Source organism: Anomaloglossus baeobatrachus, chromosome 11 (assembly GCF_048569485.1).
Source record: "Anomaloglossus baeobatrachus isolate aAnoBae1 chromosome 11, aAnoBae1.hap1, whole genome shotgun sequence".
Taxonomy (NCBI): domain Eukaryota; kingdom Metazoa; phylum Chordata; class Amphibia; order Anura; family Aromobatidae; genus Anomaloglossus; species Anomaloglossus baeobatrachus.
In genome coordinates, this window is record NC_134363.1 from 170,977,161 (window position 1) to 171,004,965 (window position 27,805).

The 27,805-nt window shown below is 49.6% G+C and overlaps 1 protein-coding gene across 5 annotated transcripts in view; it reads right to left on the reverse strand.

The window, feature by feature from the left end:
• Window positions 1–636: 636 nt before the first annotated feature.
• Window positions 637–27,805, reverse strand: part of CEP164 (centrosomal protein 164) — a 164,881-nt gene continuing 137,712 nt past the window's right edge. For all 5 annotated transcript variants that reach the window (XM_075328360.1, XM_075328356.1, XM_075328357.1 and 2 more), the window contains 10 exons: window positions 26,313–26,476; window positions 26,091–26,232; window positions 25,699–25,769; window positions 24,770–24,965; window positions 17,207–17,314; window positions 15,116–15,224; window positions 14,595–14,918; window positions 12,543–12,609; window positions 5,493–5,615; window positions 637–2,398 (listed from right to left, as the gene is read on the reverse strand). In XM_075328360.1, the coding sequence (XP_075184475.1) occupies window positions 2,302–2,398; window positions 5,493–5,615; window positions 12,543–12,609; window positions 14,595–14,918; window positions 15,116–15,224; window positions 17,207–17,314; window positions 24,770–24,965; window positions 25,699–25,769; window positions 26,091–26,232; window positions 26,313–26,476 (1,401 nt within the window). In that variant the 3' untranslated portion in view covers window positions 637–2,301. The remainder of the gene's footprint in view (window positions 2,399–5,492; window positions 5,616–12,542; window positions 12,610–14,594; window positions 14,919–15,115; window positions 15,225–17,206; window positions 17,315–24,769; window positions 24,966–25,698; window positions 25,770–26,090; window positions 26,233–26,312; window positions 26,477–27,805) is intronic.

Consider the following 27,805-nt stretch of genomic DNA (forward strand, 5'->3'; position numbering starts at 1 on the left):
AGTCCGAGGCCGGGAGGAAGTCCGAGGCCGGGAGGAAGTCCGAGGCCGGGAGGAAGTCCGAGGCCGGGAGGAAGTCCGAGGCCGGGAGGAAGTCCGAGGCCGGGAGGAAGTCCGAGGCCGGGAGGAAGTCCGAGGCCGGGAGGAAGTCCGAGGCCGGGAGGAAGTCCGAGGCCGGGAGGAAGTCCGAGGCCGGGAGGAAGTCCGAGGCCGGGAGGAAGTCCGAGGCCGGGAGGAAGTCCGAGGCCGGGAGGAAGTCCGAGGCCGGGAGGAAGTCCGAGGCCGGGAGGAAGTCCGAGGCCGGGAGGAAGTCCGAGGCCGGGAGGAAGTCCGAGGCCGGGAGGAAGTCCGAGGCCGGGAGGAAGTCCGAGGCCGGGAGGAAGTCCGAGGCCGGGAGGAAGTCCGAGGCCGGGAGGAAGTCCGAGGCCGGGAGGAAGTCCGAGGCCGGGAGGAAGTCCGAGGCCGGGAGGAAGTCCGAGGCCGGGAGGAAGTCCGAGGCCGGGAGGAAGTCCGAGGCCGGGAGGAAGTCCGAGGCCGGGAGGAAGTCCGAGGCCGGGAGGAAGTCCGAGGCCGGGAGGAAGTCCGAGGCCGGGAGGAAGTCCGAGGCCGGGAGGAAGTCCGAGGCCGGGAGGAAGTCCGAGGCCGGGAGGAAGTCCGAGGCCGGGAGGAAGTCCGAGGCCGGGAGGAAGTCCCGAGGCCGGGAGGAAGTCCCGAGGCCGGGAGGAAGTCCCGAGGCCGGGAGGAAGTCCGAGGCCGGGAGGAAGTCCGAGGCCAGGAGGAAGTCCGAGGCCAGGAGGAAGTCCGAGGCCAGGAGGAAGTCCCGAGGCCAGGAGGAAGTCCCGAAGCCAGGAGGAAGTCCCGAGGCCAGGAGGAAGTCCGAGGCCAGGAAGTCACAACAGAAGCAGGGGAGGACAGGCAGAGACGGGTAAAAAGCAGTCCGGAGTCGAGATACCAAAATCTGAACGCTGAGCACCACGGGAACCAACAGCACAACTGTAACCAGGAAGTACGACTGGCGGCATCCTGAGCTAACACGCTCCCTAAAGAAGCAGAGCAATCACCGGCAACAAAAAGCATCTATGAGAGCAACTCCCAGGACAGTGTGAAACCCAGTGCTGTGAAAACAACCAGCAGAGCATTCATCCTGCAAAATGCTCTGCACCATAAGCAACATATACCAGCTCTGCAGGAGAGCATAGCAGAACAATATAGAATGATCTGCACATTGGGGTTGCAGAGCCTCATTTTTGGGACTGTTGATGTCCCAGTGGTTGAACCCCCATCAATAAGCAAGTCCTGTGTATATACGGTAATTTTTTGTGACTACCCCTTAAAAGTGAATTTCCACCCTTCAACATAGTTTTTGCTGTGTTTATTTGGTTGATATTAAAATCTGATATGTTAAAGGGGTTGTCCAGCAATATACTTACTGTATATTGATGATCTATCCTCAAATTGGTGAGGGGCATATACATGGCACTCCATGGCATTCCCATTAACTTTAATAGGAGCGGAGCTGAAGTATCCAAGCATGGCCATGTCGTCCTGCATCTCCAACGGAGCCACAAACATCCGATTGGTCGGTTTGTTGGGTGTCAGATCTGATAATAACGACCTATCCGTGAGCTGCTCACTCCAGTGCTCTGCACATGCTCAATAGAAAGTTTTCTTGGCTTTGTCCGTAGACTTCTACAGGCTCCACTGACTTCAATGGAATATATAGAAATGTGTGCGACCAGCCGATTGAAGAAGGGTAAACAGAGCGTATCGGTGGCGTGGGCATTCACTAATTGGGAAAGGGTGGATATTCTGTTAATAAGATTATATAGGGGGGATAATGCATAAAGGGCAACTCCGAGGAGTATTGAAAGAACTCTCCGGATGTTAAAAGGCGGAGTCTCCCATAATAATGCAATGATGGGTAATTGCTATTTATGCGATTCCCTAACCAGGAACATGTCTGTAACGAGCAGAAGGGGAAAGAATAAAAACTGCTGCTGATACCATTGATGTGTATGTAGGTAATAGTATCCAGAACTGGACATATAGGGAAGCTATCATGCGGTAGACATTTTTCTAGAGCTTTCAATATTGCAATCGATGGCTCCGCAAACGTACGAGGGATGGATTTTAGGCTCGGTGACCTCTACGGAGTCACATAAATGGCAATTCCCAATATAGGAAGGTGGAGCTCCCCTTTAATATCTGTGACCTGCAGCATTATGAGAAATGTCCCGCTTCTTTCAGCCCATTGTTTTTATCTGTGATTGATTCCTGATCTGCAGATACGGTTGGGCTCCTCCGCTAGTAATGATAGACTTTGATTTTGTCGTTTTCATCCAAACCCAGCTGCAAAACTCCTTTTCCTGTTGGAGATCGGTTCATACGAGAAGGAAGCAGACTGTGCGCTTAGTTAAGGAAGATTTTTACTTGTATATATACAGTGCAGGCCAAAAGTTTGGACACACCTTCTCATTCAATGAGTTTTCTTTATTTTCATGACTCTGAAAATTGTAGATTCACATTGAAGGCATCAAAACTATGAATTAACACGTGTGGAATGAAATACTTCTCAACAGTTTCACACTTTTGTGTTGATAAGAATTGAGTAACCAAAAATACTTAATTCAGCCATGTCATAGACTCAGGTATATAGTTTAGTAGATGTAAACTATCACACATCCTTATGCATGCTCTTGTTTCTTACTAATATATATATGTATATACATATATATATATATATATATATACATATATATATATATATATATATACATACACACACATATATATATATACATATATATATATATATATATATATATATACATATATATATATATATATATATATATACATATATATATATATATATATATATATATATATATATATATACATATATATATATATATATATATATATATACATATATATATATATATATATATATATACACATATATATATATATATACACATATATATATATATATACATATATATATATATATACATATATATATATATATATACATATATATATATATATATACATATATATATATATATATATATATATATATATATATACATATATATATATATATATATATATATATATATATATATATATATATATTTTGCATATTCAGTGTTTTTTCCTTAATAGAATATATATATATATATATATGAGTATATATACAAGCACATGTAACTTTAAAGATGGCTGCCACATCCTGCCTACAGTACACCCAAGATGATGAACAAAGGAGAATTCCTAAAGCTTGGACTGACCAATCCAGAAGAGATTATGCAAATTCCTATACGTCTTGAAGCCCCGACCTGCGATACTTGATTGGACCATACTTTTGTATACACCCTTACTATAAAAGCTTTGTCCGAGGAGAATAAAGATCAGTTGGTCAGCGTCTGTCATGGAGATAGTTATAACTGACTTTTAGTCCGTTATTTACTCTCGCTGTGCACACATGACAATGTAATTTGGAACAGCAGTCAGATCCCGAGAGACCGCTTGAGTCTCATCATCATCATTTCAACAAAACAACTGAAAATTTGTCTTATATTCTAGGTTCTTCAAAGTAGCCACCTTTTGCTTTGATTACTGCTTTGCACACTCTTGGCATTCTCTTGATGTGCTTCAAGAGGTAGTCACCGGAAATGGTTTTCACGTCACAGCTGTGCCCTGTCAGGTTTAATAAGTGGGGTTTCTTGCCTTATAAATGGGGTTGGGACCATCAGTTGTGTTGTGCAGACGTCTGGTGGATACACAGCTGATAGTCCTACTGAATAGACTGTTAGAATTTGTATTATGGCAAGAACAAAGCAGCTAAGTAAAGAAAAGCAAGTGGCCATCATTACTTTAAGAAATGAAGGTCAGTCAGTCCGAAAAATTGGGAAAACCTTGAAAGTGTCCCCAAGTGCAGTGGCAAAAACCATCAAACGCTACAAAGAAACTGGCTCACATGAGGACCGCCCCAGGAAAGGAAGACCAAGAGTCACCTCTGCTGCGGAGGATAAGTTTATCTGAGTCACCAGCCTCAGAAATCGCAGGTTAACAGCAGCTCAGATTAGAGACCAGATCAATGCCACACAGAGTTCTGGCAGAAGACACATCTCTAGAACAACGGTTAAGAGGAAACTTTGTGCAGCAGGCCTTCATGGTAAAATAGCTGCTAGGAAACCACTGCTAAGGACAGGCAACAAGCAGAAGAGACGTGTTTGGGCTAAAGAACACAAGGGATGGACATTAGACCAGTGCAAATCTGTGCCAGACCTGAACCCAATAGAGATGGTTTGGGGTGAGCTGGACCGCAGAGTGAAGGCAAAAGGGCCAACAAGTGGAACTCCTTCAAGACTGTTGGAAGACCATTTCCGGTGACTACCTCTTGAAGTTCATCAAGAGAAAGCCAAGCAAAGCAGTAATCAAAGCAAAAGGTGGCTACTGTGAAGAACCTAGAATATAAGACATATTTTCAGTTGTTTCACACTTTTTTGTTAAGTATTTCATTCCACATGTTTTAATTCATAGTTTTGATGCCTTCAATGTGAATCTACAATTTTCAGAGTCCTGAAAATAAAGAAAACTCTTTGAATGAGAAGGTGTGTCAAAGCCTTTGGTCTGTACTGTATATATGATATTATTAGTATATAAACACTCAAAAATACTCACTTTACTGCGTCCTGGAAAAATAAGATTCTTTCTCTCTGAGCCTTCATTGGGGGACACAGGAAACCATGTCTGCTGTGTCCCCCAATGAAGCAAGGGAGAAATGTGTGCTCCAACACCTATTTTATCCCACACTTGGCATACAGAAAGGACTTCTGCGGCGGTCCATGCTTTTGTTAAAGGGACCCTCCGAATATATACATGATCTGTTCTCAGGATGGATCATCAATGTGTGATCTGTGCAAGAGCCTACGAGAGCACCCAACAAATCTGGGCAAGTGCAAAAACAGACGTGGCCCAGATATGCATTGGTGTTATCTGTCGTACATGTATAGAGGATGTGTGCACTGTGTGCATGGAGCACGCGCAGGAGTTGAGCCCAGTCCATACATCGCCATTGCAGGTGCAGTCTGTGTTATACAGCCGGCACCCGGGTCTAACTGCTGAAATCGGAGGACTTTATTTCACTCGGGAATGAAATAAAGGTAAAATCGCTTTTACTATAGATGACCTATCCATAGTAGAAGTCATATCAGAACCGTGTGGGTCCGACTCCCAGAAACCCCACCAATCAGCTGATTAAAGGGGCGGTGGCACAACTCCGTACATAGTGTTGTGGCCCTGAACCCCTATACAATGGACGGAGCTGTGCCAATTATGCTACGGATAGGTGGGGGTCCCAACAAACAGATAGCTATTCTAATATTTAAGTCCCAGAAAACCCCTTTTAATCCTCTAAGCACCCCATCCTCTAACCCAGAGACATCTGCTAGGCACAACGTTACCAGCCGTCTGTATTAGGATACACCTTGGGGTCATTTTTGTAAGTCTCCAGCCATTTCTTGTTGGTCTCGATCATGGCCTGCATGGTCTGCTTATCCGTGTGCTGGGCTCGTAATGTGGAGCTCTGCATGTTTTTGAGCTGTTCCCTGCAGTAGAAAATCACAAGATAAGTAATGACATAAATAAAGTATTTGTAAAGATCCTTTATGATATGCTAATGAAGCCAGGGACTAGTCGCAAGGGCGTTTTTTTCCTTGGCTAGTCGGCCCTCGTAGCATGTAAGCACAGCCCTGTGGGCGTGCTAGCATGCTAATGAACGTGCAGTGTCAGAGGATGGTCACGCCCACCTGTCTGCTGCCACCACCAGACGCTGGATTTCGGCTCAGTGCACACGATCCCGGACGTTTAGTCATACGCACTATGAAGCCGGGTGTACACATTCAGGGTTCAAACTCTTGTAGTACAATGAAGTGACTGAAAGTCCAAAGTGACTGAAAGTCCAGGATCATATGTCAGGCGCGATGGCGGAGAGAAGAGTGCGACCATCCTTTGACGCTGCACATTCATTAGCATGTTACCACGCCCACAGGAGCATACTAACATGCTAAGGGGGCCGACTAGCCAGGGGAAGTAACGCCTTTGTGACTAGTCCCTGGCCTCATTAGCATATAATAAAGGATCTTTAGAAATACTTTTTCTAAAGATCCCTTTATCTATGCTACTAGATGCAGGGATTATCAATATGCACCCAGAACTGCTGGTGGTTCTGGGTGCATATTGCATCTGACAGCTTCCCTTTAAAGGGGGTCACTACTTTTGACAATCCCTATTTGTTGAAGAAGGGAATTTTGTTTACTTACCGTAAATTCCTTTTCTTCTAGCTCCAATTGGGAGACCCAGACAATTGGGTGTATAGCTTCTGCCTCCGGAGGCCACACAAAGTATTACACTCAAAAGTGTAACCCCTCCCCTCTGCCTATACACCCTCCCGTGCCTCACGGGCTCCTCAGTTTTGGTGCAAGAGCAGGAAGGAGGAAACTTATAAATTGGTCTAAGGTAAATTCAATCCGAAGGATGTTCGGAGAACTGAAGACCATGAACCAAAGAAACAACAAGCCCGAAGGGAACAGGGGCGGGTGCTGGGTCTCCCAATTGGAGCTAGAAGAAAAGGAATTTACGGTAAGTAAACAAAATTCCCTTCTTTGTCGCTCCATTGGGAGACCCAGACAATTGGGACGTCCAAAAGCAGTCCCTGGGTGGGTAAAAGAATACCTCGATAAATAGAGCCGACACGGCTCCCTCTTACAGGTGGGCAACCGCCGCCTGAAGGACTCGCCTACCTAGACTGGCATCTGCCGAAGCATAGGTATGCACCTGATAGTGTTTCGTGAAAGTGTGCAGGCTAGACCCGGTAGCTGCCTGACACACCTGCTGAGCCGTAGCCCGGTGCCGCAATGCCCAGGACGCAACCACGGCTCTGGTAGAATGGGCTTTCAGCCCCGAAGGAAGCGGAAGCCCCGAAGAACGGTAAGCTTCAAGAATCGGTTCCTTGATCCACCGAGCCAAGGTTGACTTGGAAGCCTGCGAACCCTTACGCTGACCGGCGACAAGTACAAAGAGTGCATCTGAACGGCGCAGGGGCGCTGTGCGAGACACGTAGAGCCGGAGTGCTCTCACTAGATCTAATGAGTGCAAATCCTTTTCACATCGGTGAATTGGATTAGGGCAAAAAGAAGGTAAGGAGATATCCTGATTGAGATGAAAAGGAGATACCACCTTAGGGAGAAATTCCGGAACAGGACGCAGAACCACCTTATCCTGGTGAAAAACCAGGAAGGGGGCTTTGCATGACAGCGCTGCAAGATCCGACACTCTTCGGAGTGATGTAACTGCCACTAGAAATGCCACCTTCTGCGAAAGACGTGATAAGGAGACATCTCGCAGCGGCTCGAAAGGTGGTTTCTGACGAGCCGTTAGCACCCTGTTAAGGTCCCAGGGCTCTAGTGGGCGCTTGTAAGGTGGGACTATGTGGCATACTCCTTGCAGGAACGTGCGGACCTGCGGGAGCCTGGCCAGGCGCCTTTGAAAAAATACTGAGAGCGCCGATACTTGTCCCCTGAGAGAGCTTAGTGACAAACCTTTGTCCATTCCAGATTGAAGGAAGGAAAGAAAAATGGGTAAGGCAAAAGGCCAGGGAGTAAACCCATTCACAGAGCACCAGGACAAGAATATCCGCCAAGTCCTGTAATAGATCTTGGCTGACGTCGGTTTCCTGGCTTGTCTCATAGTGGCAATGACATCCTGAGATAACCCTGACGATGCTAGGAGCCAGGACTCAATGGCCACACAGTCAGGTTGAGGGCCGCAGAATTCAGATGGAAAAACGGCCCTTGTGACAGCAAGTCTGTGCGGTCTGGAAGGGCCCACGGTTGACCCACCGTGAGATGCCACAGATCCGGGTACCACGACCGCCTCGGCCAGTCTGGAGCGACGAGAATGGCGCGGCGGCAGTCGGACCTGATCTTGCGTAATACTCTGGGTAACATCGCCAGAGGAGGAAACACATAAGGCAGTCGAAACTGCGACCAATCCTGTACTAATGCATTCGCCGCCAGAGCCCTGTGATCCTGAGATCGTGCCATGAATGCTGGGACCTTGTTGTTGTGCCGTGACGCCATGAGATCGACGTCCGGCGTTCCCCAGCGGCGACAGATCTCTCGAAACACCTCTGGGTGCAGAGACCATTCCCCCGCGTCCATGCCCTGACGACTGAGAAAATCTGCTTCCCAGTTTTCTACTCCCGGTATGTGAACTGCGGAGATGGTGGATGCTGTGGCTTCCACCCACTGCAGAATCCGCCGGACTTCCTGGAAGGCTTGGCGACTGCGAGTGCCGCCCTGGTGATTGATGTAGGCGACTGCAGTGGCGTTGTCCGACTGGATACGGATCTGCCTGCCCTCCAGCCACTGATGGAACGCCTTTAGGGCTAGATCCACTGCCCTTATCTCCAGAACATTGATCTGAAGGGAAGACTCCCTCGGAGTCCAGGTCCCCTGAGCCCTGTGGTGGAGAAACACTGCTCCCCACCCTGACAGGCTCGCGTCCGTGGTGACCACAGCCCAGGTTGGGGGCAGGAAGGATTTTCCCTGCGATAGAGAAGTGGGAAGAAGCCACCAATGAAGAGACGTCTTGGTTGCCAGGGAAAGAGAGACATTCTTGTCGAGGGAAGTCGATCTCTTGTCCCACTTGTGGAGAATGTCCCATTGGAGTGGGCGTAGATGAAATTGCGCGAAGGGCACTGCCTCCATCGCTGCCACTATCTTCCCTAGGAAGTGCATGAGGCGCCTCAATGGGTGTGACTGACTCTGAAGAAGAGATTGCACCCCTGCTTGCAGAGAAAGCTGTTTGTCCAGTGGTAGCTTGACTACCGCTGACTGGGTATGAAACTCCATCCCGCGGTAGGTCAATGAATGGGTCGGTGTCAACTTGGATTTTGGAAAGTTGATGATCCACCCGAACTGCTGGAGAGTCTCCAGAGCGACGGTAAGGCTGTGTTGACACGCCGCCCGAGTGTGTGCCCTGACCAGAAGATCGTCTAAGTAGGGAATCACCGAGTGGCCCTGAGAGTGTAGGACCGCCACAACGGATGCCATGACTTTGGTGAAAACCCGTGGGGCTGTCGCCAGGCCGAAAGGCAATGCCACGAACTGAAGGTGTTCGTCCCCTATGGCGAAACGCAAGAAGCGTTGATGTTCGGGTGCGATCGGCACATGGAGATGAGCATCTTTGATGTCGATCGATGCGAGAAAGTCTCCCTGTGACATCGAAGCGATGACCGAGCGGAGAGATTCCATCCTGAACCGCCTGGTTCTCACATGTCTGTTGAGCAGTTTGAGGTCCAGAACGGGACGGAATGAACCGTCCTTCTTTGGCACCACGAACAAGTTGGAGTAAAAGCCGCGCCCCTGTTCCTGAGGGGGGACGGGAATCACAACTCCTTCTGTCTTCAGAGCGGCCACTGCCTGAAGAAGTGCGTCGGCCCGAGCAGGGGGGGGGGAGGTTGTGAAGAAACAGGTTGGAGGACGAGAGGTGAACTCTATCCTGTAACCGTGAGACAGAATGTCTCTCACCCATCGGTCTTCTGCCTTCCATTCGCGCAGCCACATGGCTCTGCGGACTGCCGCAGAATTAGCGGATGCCACCGCTGTACGGCTAGCAGAGTCTAGGACTGCATTCATGGCGTATGAAGAAAACGCCGACGCCTGAGAAGTCAAAGACGCAACCTGCGGAGCAGAAGTACGTGTGACCGCATTAATCTCGGTTAGACAAGCCGAGATAGCTTGGAGTGCCCACACGGCTGCAAAAGCCGGGGCAAAGGACGCGCCCGTGGCTTCATAGATGGATTTCACCAGGAGCTCTATCTGCCTGTCAGTGGCATCTTTTAGCGATGAGCCAGCAACCGATACCACAGATCTAGCCGCCAATCTAGAGACTGGAGGATCCACCTTGGGACCTGAGCCCAACCCTTAACTACGTCAGAGGGGAAGGGGTAACGTGTGTCAGCAAGGCGCTTAGTAAAGCGCTTGTCCGGAACCGCTCTGGGTTTCTGGACAGCATCCTTGAAGTTAGAGTGGTCGAAAAACGCACTCCGTGTACGTTTGGGGAACCGAAACTGGTGTTTCTCCTGCTGAGAAGCCGACTCCTCTATAGGTGGAGGCGGGGGAGAAAGATCTAACACCTGGTTGATGGACGAGATAAGATCATTTACTAAGGCATCCCCTTCAGGTGTATCAAGGTTGAGGGCAACGTCATGGTCAGAGCCCTGAGCTGCGACCTCCGCCTCGTCCTCCAGCGAGTCCTCCAGCCGGGAACCTGAGCAGCGTAATCAAGCTGAGGATTCCAAGCGGGCCCGCTTAGCTGGTCTGGGGCTGTGGTCCGTGGAGGAGTCCTCCACGTGAAACCTAGAGCCCACCCCGGGAGCGCGCTGCGGCGTGGACCGAGAGGGACCTGGAGGCGCCGATCCAACAGTGTCCTGGGTCTGTGTAAGGACCGGTCTGGACTGCAAGGTTTCTAGCAGCTTGGCAGACCATTTGTCCATAGACTTAGCCATGGATTGTGAAAGTGACTCAGAGAGCTTCTCAGCAAAAACTGCAAACTCTGTCCCTGCCGCCTGGACAGTGGTAGCATGGGGGTCTACCTGAGCCGAGGGGCCCACAAGTGGTCGCGGCTCCGGCTGAGTCAGTGTAACAGGGGTCGAGCATTGCTCACAGTGAGGGTAGGTGGAACCCGCAGGCAACATAGCCGCACAAGAGGTACAGGTCGCAAAGAAACCCTGTGCCTTAGCGCTCTTGCTCCTTGTGGACGACATGCTGTTGTGTCCCAGGAGAGTGATCACAGAGGGTATAAGGGAAGAGTATACAGCCCGGCCGAACAGAGAGATATATATATATATATATATATATATATATATATATATATATATATAATACGTATCTATTCAGGCAACCCAGGGGGACCAGCACCGGATGACCGGTGTGGCTTACCGACCGCCAAAAAACGGCGTGTGTGTCCTCCAGATTCCCTGCTCCAGGTCTCCCAGCGGTGAAGAGCTCTTTCCTGATGATTCTCCAGCGCAGAATGTCTGAAAAAAATGTCTGCTGGAGCTCTCAGAGGGGGAGTGGAGCGGTGGGCGGCAGCAGGAAAAAGTGCGGGAATCTGGGGTCCCCATTGTGATCAAAGAGGGGGGAGGAAGCATACAGGATGCTCCGGCCCTCACTGCCGACGTCAGGACGGCTGTCCCGCCCCTACCCTGACAGACAGGTCCGGGGGCGGGAGTCTTGCCAGTAGGCCGCAACTGAAGCCGGGGACTAAATTTATGACCGCGGCCGACAAGCAGGCGCGGTCGGCGCGGAAGTCCCCCGGCTTTCACGGATCAGCAGCCGCTGTATGTCCCAGGCAGCGTCCGGTCGGCTGTCCCGCCCCTACCCTGACAGACAGGTCCGGGGGCGAGATTTTGCAAGTAGGCCGCAACTGAAGCCGGGGACTAAATTTATGACCACCGGCCGACAAACAGGCGCGGTCGGCGCGGAAGTCCCCCGGCTTTCACGGCCTAGCAGCCCTTGCAGCGTCCGGGTGCCAGGCGCTCCATAAACCGTCCCCATGGGGACACAGAGTACCTGACAGATGCAGGGCCCGGTCCCTGATGAAGAAAATACTCCGGTCCGGCAGATGCCACACAGGGGCTGCGGAGGGAGCACGGTCCCAGTACCTGGATGACCGCTCAGGATCCCACTTCTCCCAGAGCCCCCAAGGGATGGTGAAGGAAATACGGCATGAGGCTCCGGCCATCGTACCCGCAATGGGTACCTCAACCTTAACAGCACCGCCGACGTAGTGGGGTGAGAAGGGAGCATGCCGGGGGCCCCGTGGGAGCCCTCTTTTCTTCCAACCGATAACATCAGCAGCTGCTGCTGACTAAAATGGGAATGCATGAGTGGATGTGTGCCTCCTTCCACACAAAGCATAAAACTGAGGAGCCCGTGAGGCACGGGAGGGTGTATAGGCAGAGGGGAGGGGTTACACTTTTGAGTGTAATACTTTGTGTGGCCTCCGGAGGCAGAAGCTATACACCCAATTGTCTGGGTCTCCCAATGGAGCGACAAAGAAAGAATTCCTTGATAATAAGCAGACCGCCAAGTGTCCTCTGGACCACCAGTGCTCATCGGTAATTTATGGGGAAACCGGCAGCAAGTGATTGGTGGAGGAAGGTTGAACTAGATGGACTTAAGTCTTTTTTTTAACCCATATAACTATCAAATTCTCTGCAGCGCCCCCACAGGTAAAACAAAGGATTACACAATGGACTGTATGTGTAATTCAGGATAGGACTGCTGCTCCACAGCGAGCGATGCTCTTTCCCCCCCTCTCATGACCCGCAGAGGGGTTTTGGTGATATACTATCCTGCTCCGCCAGCACCTGGCCCCTCTGAGTCTGTGAATTATAAGGTGCAGCGTTGGCATCTGTATCACTATATATGCCTGACACATTTAGCAAATTTTTGATTGTGACTCACTCGGCGGAGACGTATCCTAATTTATTGTCTGTGCGCAGCGGCTGCTCGCTCAGTGAAGGCGCCCCCCCTGAAATAGAAAAGACAAATGTCACCAATGGGTCATGAATGTGTTAAATAAGAATGCATCCAACACACTGAATATGGCAGATCTCCAACCTTCTGATGTGTGTATGAGCGGCCCACCAGACCCGTCTTCATCTGTCAGGGGAGAGAAAGATCGGGCATGTTGTATTTGCATGCCTGATCCTTTGACTCCCAGGGTAAAGAAGACGCTGAGGGTGTCTGGCAGCAGCTCACATCCCTCTCCCCATTCAAAACACATACACTCTTAGCTGACCGGTTATGAGCAGGGTGAGGAGAAACAGAGGTTGTCTGAAGAGCTGAACCAGTGTCATATAGGGCAGGTGCCAGCTGTATTACACAGCAGGCACCCAACAAACAGCAGCAACTGGAGTGTGCTGTTTAACCAATAAAATGCCGCTGTTATTCTCTGCAGTGGCAGTGATTTGAGTGTTATGGTGCCCATCGCCCCCACCCGCTCCCTCATGGGAGACGACTTGCCAGGGGACAGTCACTGCCATCTCTGTACTCCCCATGTACATGTTCTTTCTATTATGCAGTGTGTCCACCATATCCTGTCCACCACCATTAATTTGAGAACGGCGGCAGCTATAGGCATAGAAGTGGTGTCTAGGTATAGTAAAGTAGCCATGCGCTACACAATGAAACCACCTATAGCGCCACCTGGTGGAAAACAACGGAGTTAGCATTTTTATCTCGAAAACGGAACGAGATAAAGAAAAAAAGTGAATTACAAAGTTGTAGGGCATCATCAATTCAATACGAATCGACACCTTGCATACAGAAATGCTATGATTAGAACGTGTAAAACAAGGAATTAACCTATTATGCAAATAAGCGTGCAATGTCATACCTGACGAAATACTGTAGACTGCTAATAGTACATTCTGTACAGTAAATGGGATTGTTCAAAGGGTTGCCCAACAGACCTCTGTTACGCCGTTTTCTCCAGTGCGACTCATCCATGTTTAAGCCGATCGTTTTAGTTTCCCATCCGTTGTAATTATTGAGGGGGGACATGTCTTTTCTCTCCATCCCCCTTGTTCACAATTCCCATTAGTGACGGTTAAGTGCTCCATTAGTCTGTGTGTCGCAACATCTCAGTTTTGGAGATCACGACCATATGTACGCACATTTTACACGTTCTAATCATAACATTTCTGTATGCAAGGTGTCGATTCGTATTTAATTGATGATACCCTACAACTTTGTAATTCACTTTTTTTCTCTATCTCGTTCCGTTTTTGAGATAAAAATGCTAACTCTGTTGTTTTCCACCAGGTGGCGCTATAGGTGGTTTCATTGCGTAGCGCATGGCTACTTTACTATACCTAGACACCCCTTCTATGCCTATAGTTGACACTTTACTATACCTAGACAGAGTCCAGATGTGCATTGCAGCAAGATACAGTATGCTGTGCAGAGTCCAGATGTGCATTGCAGCTGACGGGGGCCACTTTGAGCATCAAAGTTAAATGAGCACCATATGAGTGACCAGCATTCAATGCTTTGGGGAGGGTCATGGGTCTCATATCATAGCATTTCTGTATGGAAGGTGTCGATTCGTATTGAATTGATGATGTCCTACAATTTTGTAATTCACTTTTTTCTCTATCTCGTTCCATTTTCGAGATAAAAATGGTAACGCCGTTGTTTTCCACCAGGTGGCGCTATAGGTAGTTTCATTGCGTAGCGCATGGCTACTTTACTATACCTAGACACCACTTCTATGCCTATAGTTGACACTTTACTATACCTAGACACCACTTCTATGCCTATAGCTGACACTTTACTATACCTAGACACCACTTCTATGCCTATAGCTGCCGCCGTTCTCAAGTTAATGGCGGTGGACAGGATAGGGGTGGACACACGGTATACTGCAGTATGTATAGAACAATCGCAGGTTCAAGTTCCATAGGAAGAATAAAAAAAAAAAAAAAAAACATAAATAAAGCGGTCTTGACTTACCCGGGAAATACTTTCTCCACTTCTCTGCCATGATGGCATCCACCGTCTGGGCGGCTGAGACAGAGGCAGCGTTGGAGTGGACACTGGTTCTCCAGGCCCATGAGGACAGCGGATGGCTGCCGATGTCAGGACTGATTCTGGACAGTGATGCGTAGGCGGAAACAGGGATGCCAGTCATGGCCGGAGTCGGATGCAGTATGGAGTGCGGATCGGAGGACAGCGATGATAAAACACTGTTCAGCTCAGCGGTGAGGTGGCGCAGGGACTGTGTGAGATGCTGGACCTTCAGCGGAAGGCTGCCCTCCGGCCCCAAAACATCCCCCGCTGAAATATGAAGGAAGCAAAATGTCGGATGGATCGTTACCGAATCAAAAAAAAATAAAAAAAATTTTTTTCCTTTTTTACGACGTGCATCTATGAACTGATTAAACAGGGTAAACATGGCGGTAAAGCCAGGTCCATTATACGGAAGGTCAGCAGCAGGTCAGGCTCCTTTCCAGAGCAGGGATGTGGACTCTCACCTCTCTGTACATCCATACTGGTCCCACTGCTGGTGTCATCAGAGTCACTGACATCAAAGGTCACAAATTTTTTGTTCCTTCTGCCCTTCAGAGTATCGTCTTCTGACACCTTCAAAACAGAGAAAGCGAAAAGATGAGACACTTAGGAAAATACAGTTTCATTACCGGCGGTCACATCTACGATCATCAGGACAGGGATTTCCCGGTGAATAAAACAATTTAGACAATGATCTGCTCTAAATGAGTCCGTACTGTGAATGATGGATCCTGTGTTATCTACTGGATATAGAGGTATCAGTCATAGTACAGGAGGAGGTGAGCTGTGACATCACCTATTGTGAATGATGGATCCTGTGTTATCTACTGTATATAGAGGTATCAGTCATAGTACAGGAGGAGAAGGTGAGCTGTAACATCCCTATTGTGAATGGTGGATCCTGTGTTATCTACTGTATACAGAGGTATCAGTCATAGTACAGGAGGAGAAGGTGAGCTGTGACATCACCTATTGGGAATGATGGATCCTGTTTTAAATACTGTATATAGAGACGTTATCAGTCTGTACAAAAGGAGGAGGTGAGCTGTGACATCTATTGTGAATGGTGGATCCTGTGTTATCTCCTCACCTATTATACCATCACCCATTCCCTGTAGACTGTGAGCCCTCGCGGGCAGGGTCCTCTCTCCTCCTATACCAGTCTGTCTTGTACTGTTAATGATTGTTGTACGTATACCCTCTTTCACTTGTAAAGCGCCATGGAATAAATGGCGCTATAATAATAAATAATAATAATAATAATAATAATAATAATAATAATAATAATAATAATAATAATAATCTACTCTATATAGAGGTGTTATCTGTCTGTACAGAAGGAGGTGAGCTGTGACATCTATTGTGAATGGTGGATCCTGTGTTATCTACTGTATATAGAAGTGTTATCTGTCTGTACAGAAGGAGGTGAGCTGTGACATCTATTGTGAATGGTGGATCCTGTGTTATCTACTGTATATAGAGGTGCTATAAGTCTGTACAGAAGGAGGAGGTAAGCTGTGACATCTATTGTGAATGGTGGATCCCATATTATCTATTGTATATAGAGGAGTATTCGGTCATTGTACAAGAGGAGGAGGAGGTGAGCTGTGATATCACCTATTGTGAATGCTGGATCCTGTACTATCTACTGTATATAGAGGTGTTATCAGCCATTGTACAGGAGGAGGTGAGCTGTGGCCTCTTCAATTCTGAATGATGGATCCGGAGTGAAGATTAGTTTAGCATAAAAACTTGATGTAACAGTGAATCATGCAAAAAAGTAAATAAATAAGTAAATAAAATTAGTAACTAAGTGAACAAAGGTGCAACACCGATATGCACCCACAAACCCACCGCTCAGGAGGGCGGCAGAGCCTCAGTATTGCTATTACAAGGCTTCTTAAAGGTACAGTAGTAAACTAGGCTGACCGGCAGCAGATTCCCTCACTATGATCTATTATCCTAATTGCAGATCTATCCAGATGGAAACGTGCACCCTGTAAATATCTGGATATTAATACTGGATTTTGCACGCTCTCCAGATGCAGGGCTTGTCAGATTTCCCTCCCCCATGTGACGTCTGCCTGACCGCATATGCATTGACCGACTGCTGTCAGTTTTCTCTAATTTTTCCTCTATCCTCAAACATCAGTTACCAGGAAAAAAAATCCTGCTGCTTTCAGAAGTTCTCCTATTGTGTATTTCCAGGCAAATGCATCATCATCATCATCATCATCCTCCACTGCAATCTGTTTCTGCTGTAAAGCCCTAAACCTCCCTGCAGAGTTGCGTGCCAAGCCCACCATCTGCTGCGTTCCTGCCGCCCCCTGGAGAGCGCTTGTGCCAGCCACGGCTGCGGACCACAGATGTGCCCGTGTGCGGTGTGGATGACACAAGAATGCTGCTGTGCACCAGCATGAATAACGCCCGACCCTCTGAGATAATAGTGATGACTCCGGAGCGACGGCTGCATTATGGCGCGGGGCACTCGTCGGATTGGGTTGGGTAGCGGGTGGCTTATGTCAGGGCATGATTTCTTTTCTGTAAGCCTCTACCTCCTCGAGGAGCGAGTCCTCCAGTTCCTGCAGACGCTGCTCCTTCTCCTGCAGCAATACGTGTCCCTTCTCCATTGTGCTGCGGATGTCTTTCAAGTTGCGAGATTCCTGCAGGGACAGAGGCAGAGCGTAAATTGCCGGCTGCTTTGCAAACCCAATGAGACATGAATAATGAACGCGGCGCTTTCCCCCAATGATAACGAGGAGCGACATCAAGGGACATAAAGATGGAGGTCTGCGTACCAGTGACTGTACTGAACTCCATGGATGCAGATTATCGGTATTATAATAGTCCACGCGCCGTCCCATATACCGTATTTTTCGGACTATAAGACGCACTTTTTTCCCCCCAAATGTTGGGGGAAGGTGGGGGGTGCGTCTTATAGTCTGAATGTAGGGCCGCGGGGAATGAGGGTGCTGCGGTGGAGCGGGTCATCGGGGTCACGAGCAGGCTGTAGCAGCCTGCCGTGACCACGTGGGCCCGCTCATTACATATGCACACACATCCGCCCGCCCATCATCTCTCAGCGCTGAAGCCGGCGCTGACAGGTGGACGGGATGATGGGCGGGGGATGCACGCTTACTAAACAGCTGGCCGCATGATCACCCCTGGTCACTACAGCCTGGAGTGATCATGTGCGGCTGTATTCACTGCTCCCCGCGCATCATTATCAGCGCGGGATGCAGTGATCAGTATACTGTATAGAGACACGGGGCTCAGTGGGTGCTCTCGTCCACTAAAACCCGCCGCCTTTAGAAAGACAGCGTGGCTCAGGGCTCATCCCAACTGAACGCCGCCCTCCTTAACCGTGGGCGTAACACTACTCAGACAACACAGGGTGAGGGAACCACAATAATTAGACTTTATTGGATCCCCAAACAATTAACGGCACATAACACATAACCAGCAAAACACACAAATGTAACAGGCAACAGAGTCTCACCCTTCCGCTGGCTCACCAGGGATTTAGAATGTCCATGCCTCAGAGCTTCCAGGGCCACTTACTCCAATCCAGCAGCACCCCGCTTTTAGCGGGCACCCACCGAGAAAGGAATAGAGCCAGATTTAGGAAGCTGGGTGAGGTCTGCAAAGTCTGTACCAGGTGACTGAACTGTCCCAACCTGAGTGTCCTCCTTAGGTAGTCCTGGTATGATGTTACAATCCTGGCAGCCGGAGTCAAAATCCCTAGACTGTGGATATGGTCTCCAACCGGAACCGGAGCCCCTAGATTGAAGCCATAAGATATCCTGATCCTCTAGTCAGCTCCAAAGAGCTTAGACTGGATCCATCAGCATCCATCAACAACCTGGTGGCTTAAAGAAATCCCTTTTATAGCCACAGCCTTCCACTTGGATACACGGCGTCCTCATCGATTGGTTGGACAAGATCACCTCTCCCATTGGATGAATCTCAAGCTGCATGGACAATGTTCATCCAAATGATGTCTACAGAAAGACTGAAGATATCTACATGGAGTCTGCAAGTCACAGACTCAACAATGGCTACTAAGGTAATCACATTAGCAATACACAACTACAATACAATGGTTACTGGAAAAGTCTGGAGAACAATACGTCTGGCTTTCAGTGGCCAACACAATTACATTGAGTCAACAAGAGTCTTGTAAAAACAATGAGGGACTTCTCCCCCGTCTATAGACAATCTATCATGCTGTCTGGCTGAATTTTAAGAAACTTTAACCTATGAGAGTCCATGTCGTCACATTATAATAGTCCACGCGCCGTCCCATATACCGTATTTTTCGGACTATAAGACGCACTTTTTTCCCCCCAAATGTTGGGGGAAGGTAGGGGGTGCGTCTTATAGTCTGAACGTAGGGCCGCGGGAAATGAGGGTTCTGCGATGGAGCGGGTCATCGGGGACACGAGCAGGCTGTAGCAGCGCCTGCCGTGACCACGTGGGCCCGCTCATTACATATGCACGCCCATCCTCCCACCCATCATCTCTCAGCGCTGAAGCCGGCGCTGACAGGTGGGCGGGATGATGAGCGGGGGATGTACGCTTACTAAACAGCCGGCCGCATAATCACCCCTGGTCACTGCAGCCTGGAGTGATCATGTGCCGCTGTATTCACTGCTCCCCGCAGATCATTATCAGCGCGGGGTGCAGTGATCAGTATACTGTACTCACCGTTCCCCTGCATCACCGCGATCTCTTCCTGTCTATGCCGGCGCGGCTGTGTGTGGAGACTAGCGGTGCTCACAGCGATGACATCATCGTTGTGCGCACGTGTCCACACAGCCGCGCCAGCACAGACTGGAGAAGATCGCGGTGCTGCAGGGATCGTGGCCGGCTCCACACAGCGCTGTTGGCACAGACGGGAAGAGGAGCGATTCTGCGTGGAGCGAGGAAAGGTGAGTATAAACGTTTATTTTATTTTTTTTTGTGTGTGCCACGGGATGCAGGACATATAGCAGGATGGGGGTATATGAGCAGGATGATGGCATATAGCAGGATGATGGCGTATATAGCAGGATGACGGCGTATATAGCAGGATGACGGCGTATATAGCAGGATGACGGCGTATATAGCAGGATGACGGCGTATATAGCAGGATGACGGCGTATATAGCAGGATGACGGCGTATATAGCAGGATGACGGCGTATATAGCAGGATGACGGCGTATATAGCAGGATGCAGGACATATAGCAGGATGGGGGTATATGAGCAGGATGATGGCATATAGCAGGATGATGGCGTATATAGCAGGATGATGGTGTATATAGCAGGATGATGGCGTATATAGCAGGATGACGGGGTATATAGCAGGATGGGAGCACATAGCAGGATGGGGGTATATAGCAGGATGCGGCCATATGCCAGGATGGGGTATATAGCAGGACAGGATGCGGCCATAGCCAAGATGGGGTATATAGCATAATGCGGCCATATGCCAGGATGGGGTATATAGCAGGATGGGGCTATACCAGGATGAGGGACATATATATATATACATATATATATATATATATATATATATATATATATATATACATATATATATATATATATATATATATATATATATATATATACACACACACACACAAGGCAGGAGGATCATTACCAGGCTGGGGTACCTTAGTAGAGAATTTGGGGACATTACCCCCACAACAGTGTCAGCAGCAGATCCTTGCCCTGTAACAGTGTGTCATGACCACATTTTTTGCTTAAAATTTTATTTTCCTTCTCTAAAAACAGGGTGCGTCTTATAGTCCGAAAAATATGGTAATGATGTTGTGCATTTATACCTTACGTGTCACCTGCCTGATTAATGGCTCTAATATGTAGACCGTAATTATCATGCCGCTGTGCACTAGTGCAGAGTCAGTGTATTCCTCGCTGATCTGGTGGCTTTCTGGTTTCTTTAGTTTGCCTCCTCCCTGTGTGACAGATGCCCGATTCTCCTCGTGGTGCCTCTGCCAGCACTCTTGTGGGAAGAAGGAGAAGAGACTGGGCTCATAAAATAACAGAGCAATTTCCAAGCTGTCAAGCCAAATCCTGCATCATTTAAAGGGCCTCTAAACCAGACAACTGGAGTTTGAAGACATTGAAGAAGGGTTATCCAGCTCCGCTCACTTCTGCATCAGGAGGAGAACGGCAATAATGACGTCCCATATGTACACACCATTCAGGACGTATAAACAATAAGTTTTTTTGCCAAAACAATAATAAAAAAAAAATGACGCAGGCTTCGCCATATCTTTGTATGCTAGCCAGGTACAGCAGGCACGTACGGGCTGCCCCCAACCCCCAGCTGCCTATTTGTACCCAGCTGGGAACCAAAAATATAGGGAAGCCCTTTTTTAAAAAGATTTAAAAAAAAAAACAAAACAAAACAACAAAACGTGGGTTTTGCCCAATTTTTGTGTCCAGACAGGTACAACTAGGCAGCTGGGGACTGGAATTCTCAGCGCAGGGTGGCCCAAGCTTTCTGGAGCCCCCCCGCTGCGAATTGCAGTTCTCAGCCACCCCAGAAAATGGCGCTTTCATAGAAGTGCCATCTTCTGGCGCTGTAACCAACTCTACCAGCGGCCCTGGTGCCGGGAAGCATTCTGGGTAATAACGGGTTAATACCAACTTTGCTTTACCAGCTGGCATAAAGCCCGAGATTCTTAATGTCAGGCCCAGTTTGACCTGGCCGTTAAGAATCTCCAATAAAGGGTAAAAAAAAAAAAAAACACAAAAAAAACCACAGAGAAAAAATACTTTATTAGAAATAAATACACAGACACACTTAGGAACTCCATCTTTATTTCTCCCTCTCACCCCTCCACGATCCTGGTCTTCATGTGCATTACCCACCCGGATATTATCTGCTGCGGAGAAACTGTCACTCAAATGCTGACGAAGTTTTAAACTTCACTTTCTTGGATTTGAAAGCCTAAACATCCGAGCTGACCACTAATAGTATGTAGATAGTCAGCCTGATAGTGCCAGTATAGCACTGGCTTTACCTTATATACGAAAATCCTGGTGACTAGTTCCCTTTAAAAGCCCCAGAGATATTATACCGAGCAACCTGGTGGCTCCTATTAATGTCCTTCATGTCCCAGCACATAGGGCCAGCAACACTCTAAGGCCCCTTTCACACGTCAGTGATTCTGGTACGTTTGTGCTTTTTTTTTTTCAACGTACCAGAATCACTGACATACGCAGACCCATTATAATCAATGGGTCTGCTCACACATCAGTGATTTTTCACTGAACATGTCTCCGTTGCCTGCGATTCGCTGTGCCTGCTCCGCTCTCGGCAGCTTCTGCCTGGCTCATGAATATTCATGAAAGCAGGATCTGCCGACCAGGAAGTAGCTGCTGAGAGCGGTGGGCGGACGCTGGAGACACGAGGAGATCAGCACCATGGACAGCAGGATCGAAGGCAGGTGAGTAATGTCCATATGCAATCACGGGATCATGGATTGCAAATGGACAACCCACGGAACACGGAGGGACATGTGCGTGTTTTACACGTCAGTGAAGAACGTCTGTGTTTTTCACTGACGTGTGAAACGGGCCTGATCGTGTGTATGTAAGACGCCATCGGGGGGGGGGGCCTGCGGTCACACCTGGCGGATCAACTGTGACAAATAAAGTGCCATCTCCAGCCACTGCATAATCCATTTTTCCTGTTCCTTAAAGGGGTTATGCACTTTGTGATCTTCAATTAATGGCACTAATGTGAAATAAAGTCATATAGTGCTCACCTTCCCCTGCTCCAGAGGCGGCTCTCTTCTGCTGCTTCTGTCTGTGTTTTGGCTGCAGCGGTGAAGTCACATCACAACACTGCTGCAGACAATCACTGAGTTCAACAGCTTGTTCCACCTACAAAGGCGGCATTGTTAAGCTCAATGATTGTCTGCAGCAGTGATGCGAGTTGTCAACTTCATGGCTGCAGCCAAAATACTAAAAACAGAGCAGCGGCGGAGACCCGGTATAGGATCACAGGAGGGTGAACAGCTGGTACTCGACCAGAGGAGGGTGAACAGCTGGTACTAGACCAGAGGAGGGTGAACAGCTGGTACTAGACCAGAGGAGGGTGAACAGCTGGTACTAGACCAGAGGAGGGTGAACAGCTGGTACTAGACCAGAGGAGGGTGAACAGCTGGTACTAGACCAGAGGAGGGTGAACAGCTGGTACTAGACCAGAGGAGGGTGAACAGCTGGTACTAGACCAGAGGAGGGTGAACAGCTGGTACTGGATCAGAGGGAGGATGAACAGCTGGTACTGGACCAGAGGGAGGGTGAACAGCTGGTACTGGACCAGAGGAGGGTGAACAGCTGGTACTGGACCAGAGGGAGGGTGAACAGCTGGTACTGGACCAGAGGGAGGGTGAACAGCTGGTACTAGACCAGAGGGAGGGTGAACAGCTGGTACTAGACCAGAGGAGGGTGAACAGCTGGTACTGGACCAGAGGAGGGTGAACAGCTGGTACTGGACCAGAGGAGGGTGAACAGCTGGTACTAGACCAGAGGAGGGTGAACAGCTGGTACTAGACCAGAGGAGGGTGAACAGCTGGTACTAGACCAGAGGAGGGTGAACAGCTGGTACTAGACCAGAGGAGGGTGAACAGCTGGTACTAGACCAGAGGAGGGTGAACAGCTGGTACTAGACCAGAGGAGGGTGAACAGCTGGTACTAGACCAGAGGAGGGTGAACAGCTGGTACTAGACCAGAGGAGGGTGAACAGCTGGTACTAGACCAGAGGAGGGTGAACAGCTGGTACTAGACCAGAGGAGGGTGAACAGCTGGTACTAGACCAGAGGAGGGTGAACAGCTGGTACTAGACCAGAGGAGGCTGAACAGCTGGTACTAGACCAGAGGAGGGTGAACAGCTGGTACTAGACCAGAGGAGGGTGCACAGCTGGTACTAGACCAGAGGAGGGTGAACAGCTGGTACTAGACCAGAGGAGGGTGAACAGCTGGTACTACACCAGAGGAGGGTGAACAGCTGGTACTACACCAGAGGAGGGTGAACAGCTGGTACTACACCAGAGGAGGGTGAACAGCTGGTACTAGACCAGAGGAGGGTGAACAGCTGGTACTAGACCAGAGGAGGGTGAACAGCTGGTACTAGACCAGAGGAGGGTGAACAGCTGGTACTAGACCAGAGGAGGGTGAACAGCTGGTACTGGACCAGAGGAGGGTGAACAGCTGGTACTGGACCAGAGGAGGGTGAACAGCTGGTACTAGACCAGAGGAGGGTGAACAGCTGGTACTAGACCAGAGGAGGGTGAACAGCTGGTACTAGACCAGAGGAGGGTGAACAGCTGGTACTAGACCAGAGGAGAGTGAACAGCTGGTACTAGACCAGAGGAGGGTGAACAGCTGGTACTGGACCAGAGGAGGGTGAACAGCTGGTACTGGACCAGAGGGAGGGTGAACAGCTGGTACTGGACCAGAGGGAGGGTGAACAGCTGGTACTAGACCAGAGGGAGGGTGAACAGCTGGTACTGGACCAGAGGAGGGTGAACAGCTGGTACTGGACCAGAGGAGGGTGAACAGCTGGTACTGGACCAGAGGAGGGTGAACAGCTGGTACTAGACCAGAGGAGGGTGAACAGCTGGTACTGGACCAGAGGAGGGTGAACAGCTGGTACTGGACCAGAGGGAGGGTGAACAGCTGGTACTGGACCAGAGGAGGGTGAACAGCTGGTGCTGGACCAGAGGAGGGTGAACAGCTTTTACTGGACCAAAGGGGAGGGTGAACAGCTGGTACTGGACCAGAGGGAGGGTGAACAGCTGGTGCTGGACCAGAGGAGGGTGAACAGCTGGTACTGGACCAAAGGGGAGGGTGAACAGCTGGTACTGGACCAGAGGAGGGTGAACAGCTGGTACTGGACCAGAGGAGGGTAACCGCTGGTACTGGTCCAGAGGAGCGTGAACAGCTGGTACTGGACCACGGGAGGGTGAACAGTATCGGATTTTGTGCCATCGTTTGGGGACAATTTGTTTTATAAGTGAAAAACCCATATAAAGGGGTTGACCTCTCCTTCCGCTATTCTGCCCTCTATCTGGTGTAACCCTACATATAACCCCTGTACCTCCTCCAGGTTCTTCCGTATGCCGTCCAGCTTCAGAGACTCCTGCAGATCCTGAGACTCGTGCACGTTGTGACGCCACTGCTGCTTGGCTGCTTTCAGCAAAGTCTGTCGCCGGCACATGGATCTGGTCTGAAGGCGTAAAAAATCTTTGGCCCTCTGAATCGAGGCTCCTTGTGATGATATGTAAGAACGCACGCTGGAAAAACACACAAAAAAGAGGGATTAAATCAAGTAATAAGAAAAATCTCTCGCGCCGCGCCCACAGCTCCTCTTGCGCCGCGCCCACACAGCACCTCTCGCGCCGCGCGCACACACAGCACCTCTCACGCCGCGCGCGCACACACAGCACCTCTCGCGCCGCGCGCGCACACACAGCACCTCTCGCGCCGCGCGCACACACACAGCACCTCTCGCGCCGCACGTACACACAGCACCTCTCGCGCCGCGCGCACACACAGCACCTCTCGCGCCGCGCGCACACACAGCACCTCTCACGCCGCGCGCACACACACAGCACCTCTCGCGCCGCGCGCACACACACAGCACCTCTCGCGCCGCGCACACACAGCACCTCTCGCGCTGCGCACACACAGCACCTCTCATGATGCGCACACACAGCACCTCTCGCGCCGCGCGCACACACAGCACCTCTCGCGCCGCGCGCACACACAGCACCTCTCGCGCCGCGCGCACACACACAGCACCTCTCGCGCCGCGCGCACACACACAGCACCTCTCGCGCCGCGCACACACAGCACCTCTCGCGCCGCGCACACACAGCACCTCTCATGATGCGCACACAGCGCTGCAGAGCGGCCTGTATATCCAGGAGTTGGGAGAGATGGCCATCACCCCAATCCTTCGGACAGACAGGTCTCCAATGTGTACAGCCAGCATTAACCTTGATCAATAGCTGGGGCCCAACTCACTCGTCAATGCTGGAGTCCAGTCCTGGGACACGGACAGGCGTGGAGGACGCTTTTGGAAGCTCTGCACGATACTGAGTGGGAGAAATAAAAAAAAAAAAAAGCAACAAAATCAAATGTCTCTGATTGCAATTATATGTGAAACGCATTACACAGATCCTATGTACCAAAAAAGCAGCTGCAAACATGATGACTGCGGCAACCTAGAGGGTGGCGCAGCTGCAGCACAGCCAATGGGAACAACTGCGCAGCACAAACTGCGATCATCACCCTGTGCCATCATCGGCCATAATGGCGGGTGGCGGCTGTAGCTCTCCAGATTTAACCATTTACAACCCAGAGGGGGAAAAAAAACAACAAATAAAGACAATAACAAGGAGCGGAGATGTGCTGACCGGAGAGGACGCGGTATGGACGAGGCTCTCCGACGTCATCAGATCCTCTACGCGGAGCTCGGTCTCCCCGGGGTTATCGGTACCCTCTTTCTTCGCCTCCTTCCGGTCCTCGCGTTTCTTGCTTACCTCCTCCTCCAGGTCGCTGCACACAATATATTTGTTAGCCACATTTCTGTAAGAATCGGTGATTATTGTATTTCTAACAGACAGAACAGATTTTACCTGGCTTTTTTCTGTAGACGGCTGCACCGGCTCTGCAGATTTTCTATCTGGGTCTCCAATTCGGCCTTCTGGTCTTGCACCTCTTCAAGTTCCCTCTGTTTTACTTGGATTAGTTCACAGAGTTGTCTCTGCTCCACCAGTGCAGTTTCCCGAGACTTGACACTCTGTGGGGGGAGGTGACAACACTGAATGAGTTAACTGAGAATACATCAGTGAGCTCGCTCTGAAAAAAGTAAGACTGTATTGAATATCCACATATTTAATCATATATACTCACAATCAACTTATTATTACATGGAAATTTATAATATGTGGATTATCAGGACTATCCGGACAATCGCAGACATATATGAGAAGAAGGGAATTTTGTTACTTACCGTAAATTCCTTTTCTTCTAGCTCCTATTGGGAGACCCAGACGATTGGGTGTATAGCACTGCCTCCGGAGGCCACACAAAGCAATTACACTAAAAAGTGTAAGGCCCCTCCCCTTCTGGCTATACGCCCCCAGTGGGATCACTGGCTCACCAGTTTTAGTGCAAAAGCAAGAAGGAGGAAAGCCAATAACTGGTTTAAACAAATTCACTCCGACGTAACGTCGGAGAACTGAAAACCATTCAACATGAACAACATGTGTACCCGAAAAACAACCAAAAATCCCGAAGGACAACAGGGCGGGTGCTGGGTCTCCCAATAGGAGCTAGAAGAAAAGGAATTTACGGTAAGTAACAAAATTCCCTTCTTCTTCGGCGCTCCATTGGGAGACCCAGACGATTGGGACGTCCAAAAGCTGTCCCTGGGTGGGTAAAGAAATACCTCATGTTAGAGCTGCAAAGACAGCCCTCCCCTACGGGGAGGCAACTGCCGCCTGCAGGACTCTTCTACCTAGGCTGGCGTCCGCCGAAGCATAGGTATGCACCTGATAATGTTTGGTGAAAGTGTGCAGACTCGACCAGGTAGCTGCCTGGCACACCTGTTGAGCCGTAGCCTGGTGTCGTAGTGCCCAGGACGCACCCACGGCTCTGGTAGAATGGGCCTTCAGCCCTGATGGAACCGGAAGCCCAGCAGAACGGTAGGCTTCAAGAATTGGTTCTTTGATCCATCGAGCCAGGGTGGCCTTGGAAGCCTGCGACCCTTTGCGCTTACCAGCGACAAGGACAAAGAGTGCATCCGAACGGCGCAGGGGCGCCGTGCGGGAAATGTAGATTCTGAGTGCTCTCACCAGATCTAACAAATGTAAATCCTTCTCATAGCGATGAACTGCATGAGGACAAAAAGAAGGCAAAGAGATATCCTGATTAAGATGAAAAGAGGATACCACCTTCGGGAGAAACTCCTGAATGGGTCGCAGCACTACCTTGTCCTGGTGGAAGACCAGGAAGGGAGCCTTGGATGACAGCGCTGCTAGCTCAGACACTCTCCGAAGAGATGTGATCGCTACCAAAAAAGCCACTTTCTGTGATAGTCTAGAAAGTGAAACCTCCCTCAGAGGCT